The 23,681-nt window shown below is 39.6% G+C and overlaps 1 protein-coding gene across 4 annotated transcripts in view; it reads right to left on the bottom strand.

The window, feature by feature from the left end:
• Positions 1 to 22,518, bottom strand: part of HECTD1 (HECT domain E3 ubiquitin protein ligase 1) — an 88,465-nt gene extending 65,947 nt beyond the window's left edge. For 3 of the 4 annotated variants that reach the window (XM_079906435.1, XM_079906436.1, XM_079906438.1), the window contains exons 1-2: positions 22,157 to 22,518; positions 20,555 to 20,829 (exon numbers count right to left, since the gene is read on the bottom strand). In XM_079906435.1, coding sequence (XP_079762561.1) covers positions 20,555 to 20,694 — 140 coding nt within the window. In that variant the 5' untranslated portion in view covers positions 20,695 to 20,829; positions 22,157 to 22,518. The remainder of the gene's footprint in view (positions 1 to 20,554; positions 20,830 to 22,156) is intronic. The other variant, XM_079906437.1, reaches the window with a different exon arrangement.
• Between the last annotated feature and the right edge of the window lie 1,163 nt (positions 22,519 to 23,681).

Raw genomic sequence — 23,681 nt, 5'->3', positions numbered from 1 at the left:
TAAGATTAGGTTATGGAGATAGTCTGATAGTTCTCAGGTAAGATCAGAAGACTGACTAGCGTATCAGAATCTTAAAGCATTTTTGCTGCTCTCTACATTGGCAATATGTTAGTAAACCAAAGAGATAAGATTGTAGAAGTGTTAATACTACTGAGGAAAAACATACTCTTAAAAATAACATTTTTTGCCTTAGAAAACAGTAGCTTTTGAAAAAAGAACAAAATTTTGAAGTTGACAGTCCTCACATCAAATGACAAGAATGGATCTACCATATGATTTATATTAAAAATAAGAAAATATCCATCTATCTTATACAGTACAAAAACTGGACATCAAAACACAAAATCTAAGAGAAATGTTCAGTATAACTATCTATAATTCATGGGGAAATGTGGTATCTGCTTATTTGGGGAATAACTATGATCCCTGCTGTGTTCCCTAAAATGTGATGAATCTCCTGAACAAGTATGGCTAAGGGGCCAATGAAAAAAAAAAAACAAAACCACAAAGAAAGAAGTTCTAAACATAGGTTCTCAGCTGTTACCTGTAATCAATTTTATTTCTAAGAGAAAAATAAAAATATCCTGAATACATATTTTAAAAGAGCTTATTTTATGTCAGGTATAATGAAAACCTGCTTTGTGAACTTTTTAAAGGTATGGTACAAAACATCTGTTGTAACTTTTGGCTATTAGACAGGAAAAAATTTTTGTTTTTCTAGCTCTTGAGTTACTTTTAAAACCATGAGAAGGTATTTTAGGCATATTCATTAATTTTTCAATTTAGAACCAAAGCAATTTACAAAAATCTCAACAATACAAATTAACTATAAATTGAGCAAAAAAAGTAGAGAAAAACACATCAATAGTAATTAATGAATTCTGAAAAGTACAGAATAATTGAAAGAACTATAGTTATATTACTTGAAAGTTCATATTGCAACTAAAACAAATTACTAACAAGTGTTGTTGCTTAACATACTCTGCTGGATAACCTGCTTTAAGACAGTCACTGTGATATAAACATTTATAAGACCTTAAAACTGTCTTTTCACTTGTTGGTTAGTAACAATTTCCTAGAATCATTTTCAAAGAAACCCTGTGTTGATAGATACTTCAACTGGGCCTTTAAATTCAACTTGAGCTTCATGGCTATTCAGGAAGCACTTGCCTATCTTCTAGGAACAAGACCCTCGCGTTCCTTGCCCTTCCTCCTGGGCTACAACCACAGCCACAACTTCCCCAGGTCTGTATCCATGTCAACAGAGATTAACTAAAAAACTAATTTACATAATCAAGAAAACTCATTATAAATCTGTGATCACCAATATTAAATAAACACAATGCCCAATAATTCTGCTACATTTCTTCCAGTGTCTGCAATGAGTATCTCACACCTTTTCTTCAATTTTCTCTTGGCTTAGTGACTCCCTTAGTTTTCCATTCTAGCCTCAGTCCTAAACTCCCTTCTCTTCTCTAGCTCATCTCATCTATTCTCTTTGTTCATACACCATAGCTATAAATCTCATCCACATACCATGAAAACTCCCAAAATGTTATCTCTACCCCAGACCAACTAAATCACTATCACTATCTCCATTTAGAATTATCACAGGCATCGTAAAATGAGCATATTCAAAACAAATGTGCCTCCACCTCCAAACCACTGCCTTTGTAAATATCACAACCATCCAGAAACCCAGAAACCTGAGAATCATCCTCAGTTTTCCCCCCCATTTTCCTCACATTACACATCCAATCCGTTAGTTAAATCCCACCAATTTTCCCTCTAAAATATATCGTAAATCTGTCCACTTCTCTCCACATCTTTTACAAACGTAATCTAAGCTAACTTCAAACTCTTGTCTGAACTACTGAAATAGCCACTTAGACATTCACATTAAGAGACAGGTTTAGCACTAGTGTTGAGGAAAGTATTTCTAGAGGGAGAAGATCAGTCTGGAATAAGGTGTAAGAGCAGGAGCAACATAAAGAGGGCATCTATGCAGGGGAATGCCCCAGTAATGGGCAACTGACACAGACAAGGGAAGTGATCAAATTAATAAATATATTGAGGATAATGGGAGCCAGATATCTCACTGGACTGGAGTTGGAAACACAGAAAAAACTGGAATGAACCCTGTGGTGTTAGATTGGAACTGGGGGTACTGGTATGAACTCATGGTTTTCAACAGACTGATAAAAAGATAAAGATACATAAAGATGCTAATGTGTGTGCTGATCCCTCTGCCTAAAATGCTTTTCCCCCTACTCTTCCCATGGCCGGTTCTTTGTCATCCTTCTGTCAGCCTAAATGTTACCTCCTCAGCTTCAGGCTTACCTTTACTAACTACTCAAAACAGGACTCCTGTTTTTTGTCTTAATTTACTTTGACAATTTATATTTATATTTCATTTTTTGTTGTCCACTGTAACTCTCTCCTAAAAATCTGTAAGCTCCTCAGGAACAGAGATGTATTTCACACAGCACCCAACACGGTTCTCTGCATATGGGAAGATACTCAAGTTTTATTTGTTGAATGAATGATACCAAGAAAAAGTAAGAACTTTTTTGCTTATGGAAAGAGAAACCAAACAAAAAAGAATTCCATCAGCTCCCCTACTGATCTGCCTCTCCACCCCCATGCCCAACCCCTCACTAATATGTCTCCACCCCTCCACACACATGCCTTCGTCCTAGATCAACCCCCATTAGGTCTCCTTCCCCTGCCCCACACCTTCCCACAACACAAAAAAGTGAATCCACTTTTATCTCTCATTTCCCATAGAAAGCAAAACACCAAATCTAGACTCTAGTCTAAACTGCTCTCTTGAAGTACAGAATTACAGACCCAACTGCCTCCTTTACTCATCTGTCATACCTAGAGATGTTTCAGGAACCATCAAACACAACCTGCCAAAACCAAACAAAGTTTCCCTACCAAAAACCATACTATTTATTCTCTAACCTGCCATCCAACCACTCAAGTAAAAATCATAAAATTCTTCCAAACTCCTGTTTCTAAAATACAAAAATCAATACCTAATCTTGATGGTTCTACCTCCTAAGTCTGTTTAATATCTTAATTAAATTCCAACTAGAATCTCTCACTAGACTTTCCAGATCCTCGTGGCCTTGAACAGGTCCCCTCTGCAAGAAACATTTAGCCCCTTCTCCTCTTTTTCACTTGTATTCCTTTTTCAAGGAAACTTTTAAAATTAAATGTAAAATATGTTAGGAACACTCAGGTCAGAGAGTACCTCCTCTTGGAAGCCTGCCTTAGACAAACCTCACCACGCATTCTCAGTTATGTTCCTCTTGGGTGGTTTCAGAACATTCAGTGAAACCCATCTATCAGAAGCATCTGTCAAACTATATTTTCCCATTTATCTGTCTCATCCATGAAAACATGAGCTACTTGATAGCAAGGTCTGTACCTTATCTATCTCTGTTCTCCGACAACCAAGTCCAGTACTTGTTGTCTAGTGCACACTCAAATATTTGATAAATGAATACATGAAAATAATCCCAGTTTCAAAAAATTCAGTTTAATAGAGAGAAATATAATTTAAGTAAGTAAAAATAAATATAGTAAGTGCTGTAATAAAAACCTGAAAGAAGGAGTTTCATTAAAATTTTTTGGGGGGGAGTTTAATATCCAAAATATATAAACAGCTCATACAACTCAACATCCAAATAAAAACCAACCTGACTGGGACTTCCCTGGTGGCACAGTGGTTAAGAATCTGCCTGCTAATGCAGGGGACAGGGATTCGACCCTGATTGGGGAAGATCCCACATGCCTCGGAGCAACTAAGCCCGAGTGCCACAACTACTGAGCCTGTGCTTTAGAGCCAGAAAGCCACAACTAATGAAGCCTGCATGCTGCAACTACTGAAGACTGCACGCCTAGAGCACGTGCTCCACAGCAAGAGAAGTCCCTGCTCGCTGCAATTAGAGAAAGCCCATGGGCAGCAATGCAGACACAACGCAGCCAAAAATAATTAAAAAAAAAAAAAAAAAAAAAAAAAAAAAAAACTCCAACCTGATTAAAAATATGGGCAGAAGACCTGAATAGACATTTTTCCAAAGAGGACATGTAGATGGTCAACAGGCACATGACAAGACGCTCAACATCATTAATCATCAGAGAAATGCTAGTCAACCACAATAAGATACCACCTCACACCTGTCAGAATGCCTATCATCAAAAAGAACACAAATAACAAATGTTGGTAAGGATGTGGAGAAAAAGGGACCCTTGAACATTGTTGGTAGGAATGTAAATTGGTGCAGTCACTGTGGAAAACAGTATAAAGGTTTCTCAAAAATCTAAAAATAGAACTACCATGTAACCCAGCAATTTCCACACCTGGGTATATATGCAAAACAAAAACAAAAAAAGTAATTTGAAAAGATACATGTGGCCCAATGTTCACAGCAGCATTATTTACAACTGCCAAGATACAGAAGCAACTGAAGTGTCCATCAAGAGAAGAAAGGATAAAGAACATGTAATACACACACACACACGCACACAATGGAATACTACTCACCATAAGAAAAGAATGAAATTTTGCCATTTGTAATAACATGGATGGACTTGCAGGGTATTATGCTAAGTGAAATAAGTCAGAGAAACACAAATACTGTATTATACCACTTATACGTGGAATCTAAAAAACAAAACAAACTAGTAAATCTAACAAAAAAGAAAGAGACTCACAGATATAGAGAACAAATTAGTAGTTACCAGTTGGGAGAAGGAAGGGGGAAGGGGCAAGATAGGGATAGGGGATCAAGAGGTACAAACTATGATGTGTAACATAAATAAGCTACAGGGCTATATTGTACAGCACAGGGAATATAGCCAATATTTTATAGTAACTATAAATTGAGTGTAACCTTTAAAATTGTGAATACTTATGTTGTACACTTACAAATTATGTAATATTGCACATCAACTATACTTCAATTAAAAAAAAAAGGTGTGAGATGGAAAGCTCAGCTCAGGGGATTTGGGGAAAGGAAGACCTCACAAAAAAAGGAAGAAGTTTGAGTTAAATCAAGGTATTCTCTGCCTTGAAGAGTTATTGCAAGAACTTGGGATAAAGTATATAAAATATAGTGTTTAGCACATAAAAGATGCTCCATAAACCATAGGGTAGAAGTTTGCCAAGCAGACAAGCTCCTGTCTTCTAAGTAAGGAGAAGAGTATATGCAAAGGATGGAGGCTTGAAGAATTATATAGTGTGGCAGATTGTATTTTCCAATGATATCCACATTATTTCCCATCCCACATATCCATAAATTCTTTTTTACAAGGTGACTTTGATATTCTTTCTACTGAGAGGGTTTATGTTTCCAGGCAGGTTTATGATTACAGTGAAAGTTATCACTTTGTGACTTCTAACATTAACTCAATTCTACTGGATTCTCTTAGGACTCTTGCTCTTAGAACACAACCACCATGCTGTAAGGAAGCTCAATTAGCCACATGGCAAGGCCAGCAGATGTTCTAACAAATGCAACTAAAAGCCAGTATTCAAGTGCATGTGAGAGAACAAGTCATCAGATGATTCCAGTGCCTGGTCATCAAGCTTTTGTTATTTACAGTAGGATCACACTACAAATACCATCCTATAACTTGCTCGTTTCTTTAATCAATATGTTGTGACCACCTTCCCACATTAATATGAATAGGTCTAGTTCAATCTTTCTAATGTCTACATAATAGCCAATATAATGAATAGCCATACACTGTTAACCATTTAGATGGTTTCCAGTTTTTTTACTACTTGAAGCAGTCCTGCAGTGAACAATATTGGGAGTATATCTTTGCACATCTGTACCAGTATTTATGAAGGAAAGATTTTGAGTATTTCTTTTCTTTCTTTCTTTCTTTCTTTAAATTTAATTTATTTGGCTGCATTGGGTCTTCACTGCTGTGTGTGGGCTTTCTCTAGTTGCGGTGAGCAGGGGCTACTCTTCGTTGCGGTGCGCGGGTTTCTCATTTTGGTGGCTTCTCTTTGTTGCGGAGCAGGGGCTCTAGGCGCGCGGGCTTCAGTAGTGTGGCACACGGGCTCAATAGTTGTGACTCGTGGGCTCTAGAGCACAAGCTCAGTAGTTGTGGCGCACAGGCTTAGTTGCTCTGCAGCATGTGGGATCTTCCCGGAGCAGGGCTTGAACCCATGTCCCCTGCATTGGCAGGCAGATCCTTAACCACTGCACCACCAGGGAAGTCCCTTCAGAAGTATTTCTGTGAGTACATTTTTTGGTTTGACAGATATTATAGAACTGACTTCTAAAGAGGCTATACCACTGTATACTCCCATCAGAAGCATTTTAGAGTACCTATTACCCCACTCCTAGGCCACTAAAAATGATATTACCTTTACATTTGTGCTAAATTGATAAATATTTTTTAAAAACTTTATTTCATAAAATTTGGCTGGCTGTGAGAGAATTTAATAAACTTTAAAAATGAAACACAGAATATTCAAACCTCCACCAAGAAAACAAAAATAATCTAAAGATGTATACATATACATATACATAGACCAATACTTCAGGATACACAAAATCTCTGATTAGAACAGCAAAAGTCATAAATAACTCCCCCCCAAATTCAACACTCACATTTTATTTCTGTATTTCCAATACAGACTTTATTTCTGTATGAACATGTACTTAAGGCAGATACAAAATTAATTAATTAATTACACTACCAAACTGGGAATATATTAACATTATTTTAAAATTTCCATTCTGGGGGACTTCCCTGCTGGAACAGTGGTTGAGAGTCTGCCTGCCAATGCAGAGGACACGGCTTTGAGCCCTGGTCCAGGAAGATCCCACTCTCTGCGGAGCAGATAAGCCCGTGTACCACAACTACTGAGCCTGCACTCAGAGCCCGCGAGCCACAACTACTGAAGCCCGCGTGCCTAGAGCCCATGCTCCACAACAAGAGAAGCCACTGCAATGAGAAGCCCGTGCACTGCAATGAAGAGTAGCCCCCACTCACTGCAACTAGAGAAAGCCCATGCGCAGCAACAAAGACCCAACGCAGCCAAAAATAAATAAATAAACTTATAAAATTTCCATTCTGATTTCTCTTAAAAGATAAAATTCAGGGGCTTCCCTGGTGGTGCAGTGGTTAAGAACCTGCCTGCCAATGCAGGGGACATGGGTTGGAGCCCTGGTCCGGGAAGATCCCACATGCCGCGGAGCAACTAAGCCCGTGCGCCACAACTACTGAGCCTGCGTTCTAGAGCCAATGAGCCACAACCACTGAAGCCCACGCACCTAGAGCCCGTGCTCCGCAACGAGAAGCCACCACCATGAGAAGCCTGCACACCAAAACAAAGAGCAGCCCCCGCTCAACGCAACTAAAGAATGCCCACGTGCAGCAATGACGACCCAACGCAGCCAAAAATAAATAAATACATACATAAATAAATTTATTAAAAAAAAATTCACTAACCTACTCATTCATTCCTCCAGGGAATAAAAACTTGTACCATTATCTTCAGTTAGATTCTCCTGCAATCAACTGTAAAGTTCAAAACAATCAAAAACCACAAGGTCTGCTACCAATAGCAGTTCCACTTTGAAATTACTCATGAGAAGGTAATTATATATGAACATATTTTGTCAGACTTCTAAAAACAATTAAATATTATTAATCCAAACAGATAAGCAAACTTTGGTTTCCTCTTACATGTAATTTTGAAGTCAGCAGTTCAAAAAATCATACCATCAAGCAAAAATGCATGTACCAAGATGCTCATTGTTGCATAACCTATATATCTAATAACAAGGGTATAATTAAGCATATGACACACCCGTATGGCAGATTATGCAGGTTTTTTAAAGCTGTTTACTAAGACTAATGATACAAATACATAAAGAAAAGGGGGACTTCCCTGGTGGTGCAGTAGTTAAGAATCACCTGCCAATGCTGGGGACACAGGTTTGAGCCCTGGTCCGGGAAGATTCCACATGCCGTGGAGCTACTAAGCCCATGTGACACAACTACTGAAGCCGACACGCCTAGAGCCCGTGCTCTGCAACAAGAGAAGCCACTGCAATGAGAAGCCCGTGCACCACAGCAAAGAGTAGTCCCGCTTGCCACAACTAGAGAAAGCCCACACACAGCAATGAAGACCCAACACAGCCGAAAATAAAGAAAGAAATTAAAGAAAGAAAAAGGGAAAAATATATCCATTTTGGTGTTTATCACATAAAAATATGCAAAGAAACTAGAGCAAAAAGTTAAAATGGCTTATTTCTAGATGGTGCAATTATAATTTTCATTCTCTAGATTTCTGACTTTTCTAAATTTCTGAAACAAACCTATTTCATAACTCCCCAAAATAAACTTAAAATCTGTTAACCAAAGTAAGCTAGACAACAGCAGATGGATTGGGGAAGGAAGTCAAAACATAATGACCCACGCTGGAAGTGAGTTTCAAGGGCTTTTTTCCTTTCCTTTCTTTTCCAGCTTTGATCCCTGGACAGGCCAACTCCCGAAACCACGTAGCAGGGGGGTACAAAAGAACTCTGAGAGGACCAAGAAAAGGGGCCTCTGTGAGCCAGAGGGTATGAAGAGAAATTCCTGGGGTAACTTCCTCCCAGTCTGGCCTCAAGGCCAGACCCAGGTGAAAGCCCCAAACAAAACTCTGCGTGATACATGCACAGTGGCACAAGCATCTAAGGCCCTGGGAGAACTGGGAACTAAGAAAAGGAGCCCCTATAGCCAAAAGAGCATGAAAGGAATCACGCTATTTTTTTTTCTGTCTTTTCTCTTACTACTTTCACACTGAGGGCAGTCCCAGAAAGTATATGACAGCACAAGGGGGTTGAAGAATGGGTGGGGAGTGGGGGAAATGTGGTTAAAACTTCAAGAGATCCCCAGTTTTCTAGCTAGAACACTAGTAAAAAGGGTTCCTGGTAGCTGAAAGATGTGGGGGAAATCTCAGAGAAAAAGGAGCTAGAAAAATGATCCCTGACACAAGTTCTGAGCCCACCTCTGAATATATGGAAGACAAAGATAAAAAACAATAGCAAACACTTTGACAACTGCACTATGACATAATCCACCACCCAAGTCCCAGACTAAACTCTGAGTGACACATGCACAAAGTAGACCCAAACACCATAACAAAGGCTTTGAAACCACTGACATTGGAACCACCACCCACAGAGAGCAAGACAGAGCTTGCAGTCTAAATTTAACCAGGTTGACTGCATGCAAAAGAGAACAACAAAATCAACATTCTCCAGAGGGTTTTTATAAAACCCAGAGTCTCACAATATAATATTCCAAATGTCTTGGATAAAATCCAAAACAACCTGAAACACACAAAAAATCAATACAATATGATCTATCCAATTCAAGAAAGAAGACAGTCAACACATATAAGCCTGAGACAACCTAGTTGTTAAAATTATCAGAGAGGACTCTAAATCAGCTATTATAACTATACTCCATGAACATTCCTGAATGTGAACATTCTTGAAATGATTGGAAACAGAAGTCTTCAACAGAAAAATACAAAGTATGAAAGGAATCAAATGAAAATTTTAGAAATGAAAAAACAGTTTGTGGGGAAAAGAATACTTCACTGGATGGGCTCAAGAGCAGAATGAAGATGACAGATAAAGAATCTGTGAATCTGAAAACAGATCGACAAAAATTATCCAGTCTGAAGAACACAGGGAAAAATACTGGGGGGAAAAAGGGGAACAGATTCTTAGGGATCTGAGGGAGCATACCAAAAAGTAACATTTGTGCCACTGGAGTCCCAGAATGAGAAAAAAATTGGTACAGAATACAGATTTGAAGGAACTTTCTGTATTTGGTGAAAGACATACAGATTTAAGAAGCTCATTAAACCTGAAATAAGACAAATTCAAAGACAACCATGTACAGACAAATCATAATCAAACTGCAAAAAATCAAAGGTAGAGAAAAAAAGATCTTGAAAGCAGAAAGAAGAAAAACAACACAAAGAAACAAAGATTAGAATGAATGCAGATTTCTCATCAGAAACCATAAAAGCCAGAAGATAGTGGAACAACATCTTTAAAATGCTGAAAAGAACTGGCACTACACAATTCTATATCCAGCAAAAATATCTTCACAGCATGAAAGTAAAATAAAGACATTCTCAGATGAAGGAAAACTAAGAGAACTCACCACCGAAAGACTTCTCCTAAAAGAAATGCTACAGAAAGGTCTTCAAGATGAAAGGAAATGACACCAGAGAGATACATGGAACTTCAGGAATGAAGGAAGAACAACAGAAATGATAAGTATCTGGGTAAATATAATAGATTATTTTCCCCCTATTAAACTGCTGAAAGCAAAAATTACAACATTGTCTCTTGAGGTTTTCAACATATGTAGACAATACATATGACAACTGTAACACAGGGATAAAGGAATCTACATAGTTGTAAGCCTTCATCATTTCACTTTAAATGGTTAAACGTTAACTCTGAGTTAACTGCAATCCCTAAAGCAACCACTAAAAAATACAAAGAGACAGAGTCAAAAAAAACTATAGGTAAATTAAAATAGAATGCTACAAAAATATTCAAGTAATTCAAAAGGCAGGAAAGAAAAAACAAAGACACAAAAAAAGAAACAGAACAACAAAAAAGCCAAATAAAATGTTAGACACATATGTAAACATACCAAAAACAACATTAAATGTAAGTGGTCTAAACTCACCAATTAGAAACAAAGATTGTCAGGCTGGATTAAAAAACACAAGCTAACTGCATACTGTCCACAAGAAACTCACGCTACAGACAGGTTAAAACAAAAAAGTGGAAAAAGATATAGCAAACAAACACTATCAAAAGAAAAGCTGGGGGCTTCCCTGGTGGCGCAGTGGTTGAGAGTCCACCTGCCGATGCAGGGGACACGGGTTCGTGCCCCGGTCTGGGAAGATCCCGCATGCCGCGGAGCAGCTAGGCCCGTGAGCCATGGCCGCCGAGCCTGCGTGTCTGGAACCTGTGCTCCGCAACAGGAGAGGCCACAACAGTGAGAGGCCCGCATACCGCAAAAAAAAAAAAAGAAAAAAGAAAAGCTGGGGTAGCTATATTTATGTCAAAGTACACTTCAGAACAAGGAAAATTATCAGAGAGAAATTGGGACATTACATAACGATAGAAGGGTCGCTTTAACAAGAAAACTTAACAATCTTAAGACATCTAACAGGGCTTCAAAATACATGAAGCAAAAATGGAGAGAAATGAAGCTAAATAGATAAATCAATAACTATACTTGGAGACTTCAACACGCCTCTCTCAGTAACCTATAAAACAGACGGAAAATCAACAAGGATATAGACTGAACAACACTGTCAATCAACTTGACCTAATTTGACACTTGTAGAACATTCTACCCAACAACAGAAGAATATATATTCTTCTCAAGTGCATATGGTCCATTTACCAAAAATAGACCATACTGTGGGCCATAAAAAAACCTTAATAAATCTAAAATAACTGAAATAATATTAAGTGTGTCCTCTGACCACAATAATAACACAAAAATATCTGGGAAATCCCCAAATATCTGAAAATTAAGCAACATACTGCTATATAACCCAAGGGTAAAAAAGAAAGTTTCAATGAAAATTTTAAAATATTCTGAACCAAGTGAAAATGAATATAGAACATCAATGAAAACATAAAAGAAAAACTTATAGTATTAAATTTATATTAGAAAGGGTCTCAAATCTCAGCTTCTACCTAAGAAACTAGAAAAAAAGAGCAAATTAAACCCCAAATCAACCCAGAAGGGAATAATAAAGAGCAGAAATCAATGAAACTTAAAACAGAAAAATAGAAAAAAGGAATGAAACTAAAAGCCGATTCTTTGAAAAAATTAATAAAATTGATAAATCTCTAGCCAGATTGACCAAAATATAAAAATTACCAATATCAGGATGAAAAAGATAATTATCATTTACAGACAGTTCTGGGTGTACTCTGATGCTTTTGCAAAAATGTTCCTATAAAAGCGTTTCATCTTCAAGGAATTCATGGAAAAGACTCTGACAAGTACAGGTTTCTGGTAACTGACTATACTGCTGAACTGAATGAATAAGCATTTTCAGAACTCTAATGGAAAACTGATGAATTCATAAAAGTGCTAACAAAAGATCAAGATGAAAAAAAATTAATTACATGGGACTGAGTGAACTGATGAGGATGATTATAATTTTTGTGGCTTTCTGTTTGAATAAAAGAAAAAAAAAACCCACAAGGATTCAGAGGCAAAAAATATACAAATCAATTTTCACTGCAAAGTAAAGGAGTTGTTACAGTGGAGGATTACTGGACTGAATGTCAATATTATGACATAGTATGAGTGTGTTTCGTGTTTGGTAATTGCAATCACTGTTGCTTTTGTTGTGGTCATCCATTTACAATGCTTGTTGCCAGTTTATTTATCTCTTGTAAAGATAAAATACAGTGTGTGTGTGTGTGTGTGTGTGTGTGTGTGTGTGAAAAAAAAAGAGAATTATCACTGCAGACCATATAAACATTCAAAGGATAAAAAAGCATACTACAAACAACATTATGCCCATAAATTTTAATTTATATTAAATAGACCAATTCCTTGAAAGACATGCTACAATTCACTCAAGAAAAATTAAGTAACTTGAGCAGTCCTCTATTACAGAAATTGAATTTAGTAAAAACCTTCAAACACAGACTTCCCTGGTAGCACAGTGGTTAAGAATCCACCTGCCAATGCAGGGGACACAGGTTCGATCCCTCGTCCTGGAAGATCCCACATGCTGCGGAGCAACTAAGCCCATGTGCCACAACTACTGAGCCTGCGCTCTAGAGCCTGTGAGCCACAACTACTGAGCCTGCATGGCACAACTACTGAAGCCCATGCGCCAGAGCCCATGCTCTGCAACAGGAGAAGCCACCGCAACGAGAAGCCCGTGTACCGCCACGAACAGTGGCTCCCACTCGCTGCAACTAGAGAAAGCCCACACGTGGCAATGAAGACCCAATGCAGCCAAAAATAAATTTTTTAAATAAATTAATTAATTAATTTTAAAAAATCCCCTCAAACACATCAATTTATTCTCTTATGGATTGTGCTTTTGGTGTTTATTTAAGAATATCTGCTTAACCTGGGGTCACAAAGGATTTCTCTTATGTTTTCTTCTAGAGGTTTTATAGTTTTAGGTTTTATGTTTAGGTCTATGATCCCTTTTGAACTTATTTTTGTATATGGTGTGGGGTATAGGTAAAGGTTAATTTTTTTCTTTTTTGCATATAGATACCAAGTTGTTCCAGCAGCATAAAAAAATATCCTTTTTCCACTTAACTGTCATTGCACCTTTGTTGAAATAAGTTGTCTAGGTATGAGTCTATTTCTGAACTCTCTATTCTATATCATTGATCCATTTACCTTTATACCAATACTACACTGTTTTGACTACTGCAGCTGCAATAATAAGAACTGAAATACAGTAGTATTAGTCCTCCAACCTTATACTTCATGTTTTGGCTAGCTAGGTCCTTTGCATTTTCAAATGAATTTTGCAATCAGTTCATCAGTTTCTACATCTTGTCACATTTATCTGTAAGAAATTCAGAAGAAATAAAAACTCAAATTTACACAGAAATCTGTATGCTAATGTTTATAGCAACTTTGGTTATAACCACCAAAACTAGAAAAACCCAAATGTCTTTCAAGAGGTGAATGGATAAACCATCTGCGGTACATCCATAAAATGAAATACTATTTAGCTATTACTGTTATACACATATAGATGACTCTCAAATGTAATATACTACAAGAAAACTCAAAAGGCTACACACTGTATATATCATTCCATTTATATGACATTCTGGAAAAGTCAAAACTATAGCAACAGAGAAAAGACCACTGGTTGCCAGGCACTGGGGTTGGGGGAGGGTTTAACTTCAAAGGGAGAACTCTAGAGAATTTTGGGGAATGATGGAACTGTTCTGAATTTTAGTTGTGGCGGTAGTTACACAACTGTATCCGTCTGCCAAAATCCATATGTAATTTAAATTTAAGACAAAATTAAATAGCATACATATAATAATCACAGTCCTCCCTGAATAGTGCTAAAAGAACAAATCTATGGCACAAATAGATGCATCACAATTAAAGGATTAATAAAACTTTTAAACTTGCTAAATATTTACCTCTTACATCATAGGTAGAAATTATTTTTACATATTAAACCCAGTACTATACTATAATACCAATTTATAGACCCAAAGGTGTCCTAATTAGGAAACTTTAAGATCACTCAATCTCTACAGAACTACGGTCAGATCAGTCAACCACACAAATGAGATTTAGTAGAATGTTCAGATGAATCCAATTTAAGCAATAGTTTCCAAAATGCTACCTGCAATGATGAAAGAATCTTTCCCTAATGGAAACAGAGATAAGTAACTTAAAACAAGTGCAAAAAAAGTTTCATGAGGTTACAAAGAGAAAGAATTTCTCTTAGGAACTGTAATCCTTTCTATACTATTACTACCATATGCTTTTTCCAGACTATATGACTTGGACCAAGATTTCAGAAGATTTACAATATAAAGAAATTTAACTTTTTTTAGATAAAGGAAGTTATCTATCGTGGCGATATTTTACTGAATATAGTCCCTAAATTGAGCACTTCATTTACTAAAAAAAAAAAAAAACACTAAAAATTTTAACTGTAAAAAATTAATAAATGTTGTTTCTTGAAGATAATAAATAACATCTTTTGATCCATTTTATCTTTTATTCCATTCTTGCCCCTGCCCCCAGCCTTGACTCTGTATTGCTTAACTTACAATAACTCTTGGCATACAGTTAAAAATTACAGCCTTCCCTCTCAAAGAAAAAGGAGTAAGTCAAATTCCAATATGTAGACTTGTTTTTCTCCAATTAAAATACACACACAAAACTGACAATTCGTTCAACAAATATTTATTGAATGCCTTTTGTTTTGTTTGTTTTTGGGTTTTTTTGGCCACACTCTGCGGCATGTGGGATCTTAGTTCTCCAACCAGGGATCGAACCTACCGTGTCCCCTGCAGTGGAAGCGTGGAGTCTTAACTACTGGACCGCCAGGGAAGTCCCTTACTGAATGCCTTTTGGTGCCAAGCACTGTGCTAAGTGTTGGGGGTAGGATACAAAGATGAGAATAACAGTGCTGGGCTCTGAGGCATTAAAAGATCTAATGACGGGCTTCCCTGGTGGCGCAGTGGTTGAGAGTCCGCCTGCCAATGCAGGGCACACGGGTCATGCCCCAGTCCGGGAGGATCCCACATGCCGCGGAGCGGCTGGGCCCGTGAGCCATGGCCGCTGAGCCTGCGCATCTGGAGCCTGTGCTCCGCAACGGGAGAGGCCACAGCAGTGAGAGGCCCGCGTACCGCAAAAAAAAAAAAAAAGATCTAATGACACAGTCAACAAGTACTATGCAAAGTATACATATATATTGCTGTAAACTAGAAGAGTGTTTTGTTTTTTACATTTTTAAGGTGACACACACTTTGAAAACAAAATGAAAGCTCACTGAAGCTCATTATCTATGAGCCCCCTAGAGCACTGACAGAGCATGCTTCTCATCTTCCAGCACTTCTCTCTGCTGTCCACTGAAAAGCACATATACAGCTGCTCTGTTTACAGAAATTCACTTATCTAACTTTTCAGGATTATATGTGTTTGATACAATGAGCATTCTCTGTGCAGGGAAGGCTCGGCTGCAGGACTGATAAAAAAAAGTAATTTCACTTCCCTATTACTCTGCCACTGGGTAGAAGAAATATGGAAAAGGCAGGTACATTAATGGAAGTGGGTAGAGAAAACATCAATACATATCGATGTGATCACTGTTTCTCCTTTAGAGAAGAACACGATGCTCTTCCTCCAGAAGACTCCTCAACCAGTTTGACTCCAAAAGTACTTTCTATAAGCATTTTAAGGACTATGGAAAACAGGCACAATATAAAGAATTTCTTCAATATCTAGCTACTGTACAACAGCAGTATGTTAGCAATGGAAAAACAAAAGTAATAGTAGTATGTATGCGTGAGATGCAGCAGAGGTATTTGAAGGCATTTAAATTTTATTCACTAGGTAAAGAACACAAAAGATTTTGTAAAGAGGAATAATACAGTCAAATCAGTATTTTTAGACTATAGTCAATTATACCTCAATAAAGCTGGGGAAAAAAAGACCATAAAAATATTTTAAGACTGGAACTCTGCGTATAGTTAGCTTATAGGCAGGGATATCTGCTATGAAGCCACAAGCACTGCATGAACATAATCATCTCCCCATACCTATCCTAGATATTACCATTGTTTTCAATCTCCTACTTCAGGGAGAAAACAGACGTCATCAGACAGAAATCCCTTCAACTTTTTACCATCAAACCTAAAACATCTTCCTCTTTCCTGTGTTACAACAAGGAACACACTACCTTAAATCTATCTCTCCACCAGTGGACCAAAGCTTTAATGCTCAAGGTGGGATTTTCCAACCAACAACTTCAGCATTATCTGAGAGCATACTAGGAATGCAGAATATCAGGCACCACACCATACCAACTGAATCAGAATTTGCAATGTTAACAAGATCCCCACGTGATTCACATTATGCACATTACTCCCAGTTTCTCAGAATCCTTATACTATGAATTATCCATTCTCTCTCCTAACTTTTTTTTTTCTCTACTAACTCTCTGACCTCTAAAAGAAAAAGCCCCACACTCCCATTCCAATACAACTTCTCAAAAATTTTTCCATACTCCCTGTCTCCATTTCTTTCTTCAACTCATTCAAATCTGGCCCTCAAGCCACTCCATTCAGCTCTCATTAAGATCAATGATCTTGGGACTTCCCTGGTGGCACAGTGGTTAAGAATCCACTTGCCGATGCAGGGGACACAGGTTCAAAGCCCTGGACCGGGAAGATCCCACATGCCGCGGTGCAACTAAGCCCGTACACCACAACTACTGAGTCTGCACTCTAGAGCCTGTGCTCCGCAACAAGAGAAGCCACCGCAATGAGAAGCCCCGCACACTGCAACGAAGAGTGGCCCCCGCTCACCGCAACTAGAGAAAACCTGTGCGCAGCAATGAAGACCCAACGCAGCCAAAAATAAATAAATAAAACAAATAAATTTATTAAAGAGAAAAAAGATCAATGATCTTGGAAATGTTGCTAAATCCAAAGGACACCTTTTAGTCTTCACGCTACTTGACCTCTCTCACAAGTATGCAACATAATTGTTCTTTCTCTTCTTTAATCCCTCTCTTCCCTGCGTTAATGTGCACTAATGCAAAAGCAATGGTGGATAAAACTGTTGGTGCTTTAGCATGAATCAAGGCAGCGGCACTAAACTGTACCACTAGTAATGGTATGGTATTCTTCACTGCCAAGCTCTAGCATGGGGGGAAAAATTATTTATTTTACTAAACCTCAACCCTTGAATACATATCTTTTTAATATCCTACTTAAGGAAACGGAAAGTAAGCATAAAGCACTTCTGCACAGGAAGAGTACTTGTACAACTGTTGGAGAGCTGAACTAGCCACTTTTTTTCATGCAACATCATTTTTACTTGAAAGAACTTCAGGCAAATTGTGGTTATTCAGACTTGGATATCTGGCAAACATTTTCTCAAAAATTAACCAAGTAAACCTTTCACTTCAAGGAAAAACAACTGACAGTATTTGTTGCCAATGATAACATTCAAGCTTTCAAGCAAAAATCACAACTTGTACCTGCCACCAGGAGCTTGACAGAGCTTCCCAATATTTAAAGACCTTTCTGATGAGATTAGTAGTCGCAATAACAAATGTGAGTTTGTGATACTGTAGAATGACATATGGCAACATTAGGAATATCTGTATAACTCAGTAGACCAATACTTTTCACATGACCAGTGCATGATCTTTAAAACTTAAACATGGGTTTAAAAAAACCCACTCAGGGACCTCCCTGGTAGTCCAGTGGCTAAGGCTCCATGCTCCCAATGCAGGGGGCCTGGGTTCAATCCCTGGTCAGGGAGCTAGATCCCACATGCAGCAACTAAAGATCCTGCATGCCACAACTAAGACCTGGCACAGCCAAAAGAATAAATAAATATTTTTTAAAAAACCAACCCATTCAAAGTACCAGAGAGACCAACAGATTTTAATGTACAAGAGTATGACAAGTTCACTGATATTTCAGAACCCACATTATAACTAACCCTTCAGAAACTATCACTTGCCTATACACTACTATGCATAAAATAGATAGCTAATGAGAAACTACTGTATAGCACAGGGAACTCTACTGAATGCTCTGTGGTGACCCAAATGGGAAGGAAATCCAAAAAGAAGGGGACATATAGCTGACTCACTCTGCTGTACAGCAGAAACTAACACAACATTGTAAAGCAACTATACTCCAATAAAAATTAATTAAAAAAAAAAGAAACTACACTCCCCCCCTCAGTTTCGTATGATATCAAAGAAGAATATCCATAATTACACGCAAAAAATCATTACAACATTCCTCCCTTTTCCAGCTACATCTATGCAGGGGATGAGTTTTTTTTCATATATTTCAGTCAAAACAATATAATGCAACACAATAAATGCAAAGCAGATATGAGAATCTAGCCACAACCACACTCATGATCTCAGCCCCTCAAAACATGGGAGTTCCTTGGCAGTCCAGTGGTTAGGACTTGGCGCTTTCACTTCAGGGGCCCAGGTTCAATCCCTGGTTGGGGAACTAAGATCCCACAAGCCATGAGGCATGGCCAAAAAAAACCAAAAAACAAAAACAAAAAACAAAAACATGGTCCTCTTCCAGTGTTCTCTCTCACTGAATGGCATCATCATCCATTGTAACCTGAATCATCCATGGTACCTCCATGCAATGAAGAGTAGCCCCCGCTCGCCGCAACCAGAGAAAGCCCATGCACAGCAACGAAGACCCAACGCAGCCAAAAATAAAATAAATAAATTTATAAAGTAAAAAATTTTAAAAATAAATAAAAATTTCCTTTAAAATTGTTTCAATATAATAACACTTCTAAAAAATGCCATTACAAACACCTCTACTATATGTTACTACTTAATGGAAGACATGATAGTTGATTTGACTGGTAGGTATGACTTACTTTTTAAAATACCAAAAGTAATTCTCAGGTCAATGAAAACTCTCTAATGAAATCTATGAATGTTCAAAAACCTATTTCACTTTTCTATGAATCTGACCAAAACAAGCGTTAACAGAGCAGCAAAATTATTATGTTCTCAAAGTTTGCCAATAACAATAACTACTTGAAATAAAGGAGTCACTAACAGACTGTGATTTGGGAACTTTGTTCATAAGGATTTTTATCATAATAGTACTGTCTCAATGGGATTTACAACTAAGAATTATTAACTATTTATTTATTAATTCATCTTCATTAATCATTCAAAAATGAAGATGATTAAAAATGCTTTGTCAATTTAGTAATTCAGCCTTTATTCTCACCTCAAAGAAATTAAGATAATTATACCAAATTTTACGTCAACATCTCAAACATTTTCTACTAATTACTTCAAAACGGCATTAGAACAAATACAGAAGCATCTGAGTTTTCATTTACTTATCACCGGAATTCAAAATTGTAAATATAAATGTAAAATAAACAATGAAAACCAAACGTGTTCAGCATTCAGAAGAACAGTTAATCTAACTGGGTAAGTATCACATAAGAGGAAAAACATGGCATTAATGGCCAGTCTAGTACTGATTCCTTTACATTTTTGCACAAATTCTACACAACCTCTGAATAAAACTGCTTAAACTCTCCAAACATCAAAGTCTGTTTATTCCGGAAAGTATGCTATATGGTTAACATCCAATTTATACCCTCTCCAAACTGAAATTTACAAAGCAATGATTTGCTTAACAAAGTACAGGGAATTCCCTGAAGGTCCAGTGGTTAGGACTCAGAACTTTCACTGCAGTAGCCTGGGTTCAGTCCCTGGGGGGGAACTAAGATTCCGCAAGCCATGTGGCACCGCCCCCCCCCACCCAAAAAAAAGGTACAGTGTCCTAAGACTTAACACTAATGAAGAAAGGGCAATTGGGAATATATGTTCATTATCATCTGCATTTTCATGTCAATTTAAGCCAATTACTCGATACAGAAATAGCCACCTTTAAAGAACTATTTGTATTCTCCCAGCTCATAACATGTTTTGAAATTGAATCAATCAAGCTATGGGTTAAAATCAGTATTCCCTAATTCCTATTCATCCAATAAACATGCATTTGTGTCATCACAATTATCATTACTAGAGTTAGTTCACCTACCAATTTTTATTTCTCAGGAAAGTGTAAATGGAAGACTGCAAGAACTTTTTAAAAGATAGTTTTAAAACTCACTAAACAAAATTCTACACAAACTGAAATCAGCAAATGGTTGAAAACATGTTATGTAGATGTCCCTACAGCAACCCCAAAGGAAGATGATGAAGGGATGTACTTACGTTTCAAAACAACGATCCACGTTGTCAGACATCAAAAGCAGCATGCATAGCTGTTCAAGGGCTATTAGTTGCATGTCCCTTTCATCTCCCTGTCCCATCTGTAGCCATTCCAGCAATGTATCTGGATCCACGTCTGCCATGTTGTTTTTAAAAGCTTCTTTGCTCAAATTTAAAAAGTAAAGGCAAAAAGTCCTCTAAATGTCCAGGACTGATCAGCGTGGGTTTAAAATTTTTTTCTTTTACATCGGCTAGAGCCAAATTTTTGTGTTGTCCTCCTAGGAATTAGAAAAGACTCATAAGTATGTTTCGATAGCGCGCTTAATGCAGTTTTTCAACTTTCCTTATTCCTCGGGTTTAACTTCATACATTGTACTAAATAAAAACCAGTTTTGCACAAGAGTATAAGCTGATTAGGTTGCTGCTTAACTGGAAACCAGAGCCGTCTTTGTCAAAGACAATCAAACAAGCTTCGGATCCCACTACTGCTTATCACTAACGTCTGCGCCAAAAAGCAAACAACACCTTACTAAAAAGGTTCTTTTTTTTTTTTCCAGCAAACTTCTTTCCCCTTCCTCCACCCAAAACCGATCTTCTGATAAGGGTTAGATTCAGTATTTTAAGGAGACTAAGCACTTTGATCCAATTCCCCCCCAAATTAAGTTTCTACTTTAAAATTACCTCCAATTTCATAAATTCTACCGACTTCTCAATTTATTTACTGCTCTTAAGATGTCCAAATACAAATGATAATTAGATACAAGATCTATCTATGAATAAAGACTTTATTAGGAATTTTGGCAGTCTTGACAACTGTTCTTAAAAGTTTAAAAAGAAATGCTAAAAGTAAGTGCAATGGACTAACACGTTACGGATCAGAACATAGGCCAATCTACGGTCCTCCTTCCCCAGCCCCACAGAATGAGGCAGTTAATTAAAAACAACAACAACGACAGCAGCAACAACATCGGAAAAGCAGCCCCAATAAGCATTACAAAAGCTCGTAAGCGCCCTGACGGAAGGACAGCTTTGGGTCCCACGTAACCCAGCTGCAGGTGTATAAATCCAGCGGCAGGTCCCGCTGGGCACCCAAAGGCGGCGATCTGCAGGGATGACCCCACACTCCGGGCCCAGCCGACTCCGCACCGGGCGGCGCAGGCACCGCGCTCAGGTTTTCCGGCACCAAACCCGGCTAAGTTAGGTACCTGTGTCGAGGAGGAGGGGAAGTTTGGGAGGAGGAGCAGCAAGCCTCTCTGCCTGAGAGGAGGCCGCCGGGGCGGGCAGGGCGATGGGTCTCCCGGGAGCGGCGCCCGTAACTCCGAGGCCCGGCGGGACGTCCCTGGCCCCGCCGGGCGGCGAACCCTTCTCAAGGACAAGGGGGGCCAGCCATGAGCTCCAGCTCGGAGAAGCCGGGTCCCTACGCGGGCAGGGCCGGAGGAGGGGAACAAAGGGGCTAAGCGGGTGAGTCGGCGGCAGCCCCGCCGACCTCACCAGGGTCCGGGGTCTCGCTCCCGGCCCGCGGCCGTGCATCCCAGATGCCTGCACCACGCCTGGCCTTTCCGACCGCCCAAGGCGCTCCCGCCTCCCCTTCCCTCAAGCTCTTACCCGGGCCTGTCGTCCCAAACCGCCCCGGTCCAGCTCCAAGCAGGCCGCGGGCAGAGCAAGGCCCGGCCGCGGCCCTCGAGTTCCCAGGAAGCTGCAGGCCGCGCAGGTCGAGCCGGGCAGGCGGCACAGGAAAAGCCGCGTCTCGTCCCTCCCCTTCCTCCGCCAGGACCTGGTGACAGGGAAGCGAGAGGTTCCCCAGACCGGCGGCCGCCAGCTCACGACCCGTCTTCGGCACGCGTCTCCTCAGGCCCTGCAGCTGCTCAGAGCCCCGCGTGGTGCTGCCGGCGGCGGCGGCTGGGAGATGCAGCGTCCATCGCGATCCGGGAGGGGGATGGGTGGAGGGTCGGGTGAGAGCCGGGCGGGGAAACTGCGGAGGGCAACCGTGCGCGGCGGAGGCGGAGCAAATATGCTCTCCCCGCTCGACCCTGCCGGCCGCCACGTGGGGCGCTGCGGAGACCAGTAGGCCCACAGCGCTGGGGCGCCTAGCCGGGGCGCCGAGCGACCGGACGCGTCGTCGCCGCTACCGGGGCCTCGGACTCCTTCGACCTCGTCGGCTGTCGCTTTTCTGTCGTACGCCCTGCGCCTTCACGCTTCGCTGTCAATCCGAGCGCACTCCCAGCACCCCGCGCACACGGGTGCACGCACGCTCAGCGTGTTTTGCACGGTGTGTACACATTTGACGTGCTCCAGCTGAAGGCCCCGACGCCGCCCGTGAAAGCTGCGGCCCAGGCGACCTCCGCCACGAGCTTCCCCTCCTCTCGGCTGGTCATCCCTCCTCGCGCACGGAAGTGCGTCGGGGGAAGAAAAGCGCCTCCATTCGGTAGGCAAACCGCCCGGCAGTTCACCAGAAAGGAAAACTTTCACCACCACCCTGGGAGGTAAATATTGTCGAGTATCCTCTCCATTGTGCAGATGAGAGAGAGCACTGCGGCTCCCAAAAGCGTGAATCAGGCCCAGTGGCGTCCCCAGTAGAAGCAGCTCCTCGAGTGTGCTTTTGAGTTCTTTCTCTGCGTTGTAGTCTCCAATATGTCCATTATTATTACCTTCAAACGTTTTATTTCACACGCGTTGAAAACAAAATATGCCTGCTTATGGGACGGGCTTGGAGACATTTAGGATGTAATTAATTGGAAATGTGAATATAGCTTTTTTTTAAATCAAGAAATGAATCCATTGGTTTGTGAGATAAGTAAACCCATGCCCCGTACACCCACTGTACTATCACTTTTTCATATTTTAAACGAAAATGAGTATTACATGATAGTATTTGAGTCGTGTTCCTTTAAGGAATCAGAGAAGCTGCTACATTGCTTGAAGAACTAGTATTTTGGAAATTACAGATTTACACCTCAGATATCTATAGGTACATGTCCCATTGTAGCAGGTAAGTGTTCCCAGGTCTCCGGTTAATAGGTCAAATTAAGAGAAAAGAGTGGAGGATTCCACTATCTTGTCCCAAGTACAGCACATGAGAATAATTATTTGTGAGCTATGAATGTGACTTGGAGCTGCCAGGAAAATCTTC

The sequence above is a fragment of the Stenella coeruleoalba genome (genome assembly GCF_951394435.1).
Source record: "Stenella coeruleoalba genome assembly, chromosome: 2".
Taxonomy (NCBI): domain Eukaryota; kingdom Metazoa; phylum Chordata; class Mammalia; order Artiodactyla; family Delphinidae; genus Stenella; species Stenella coeruleoalba.
This window is presented reverse-complemented; position numbering and strand designations above follow the sequence as displayed.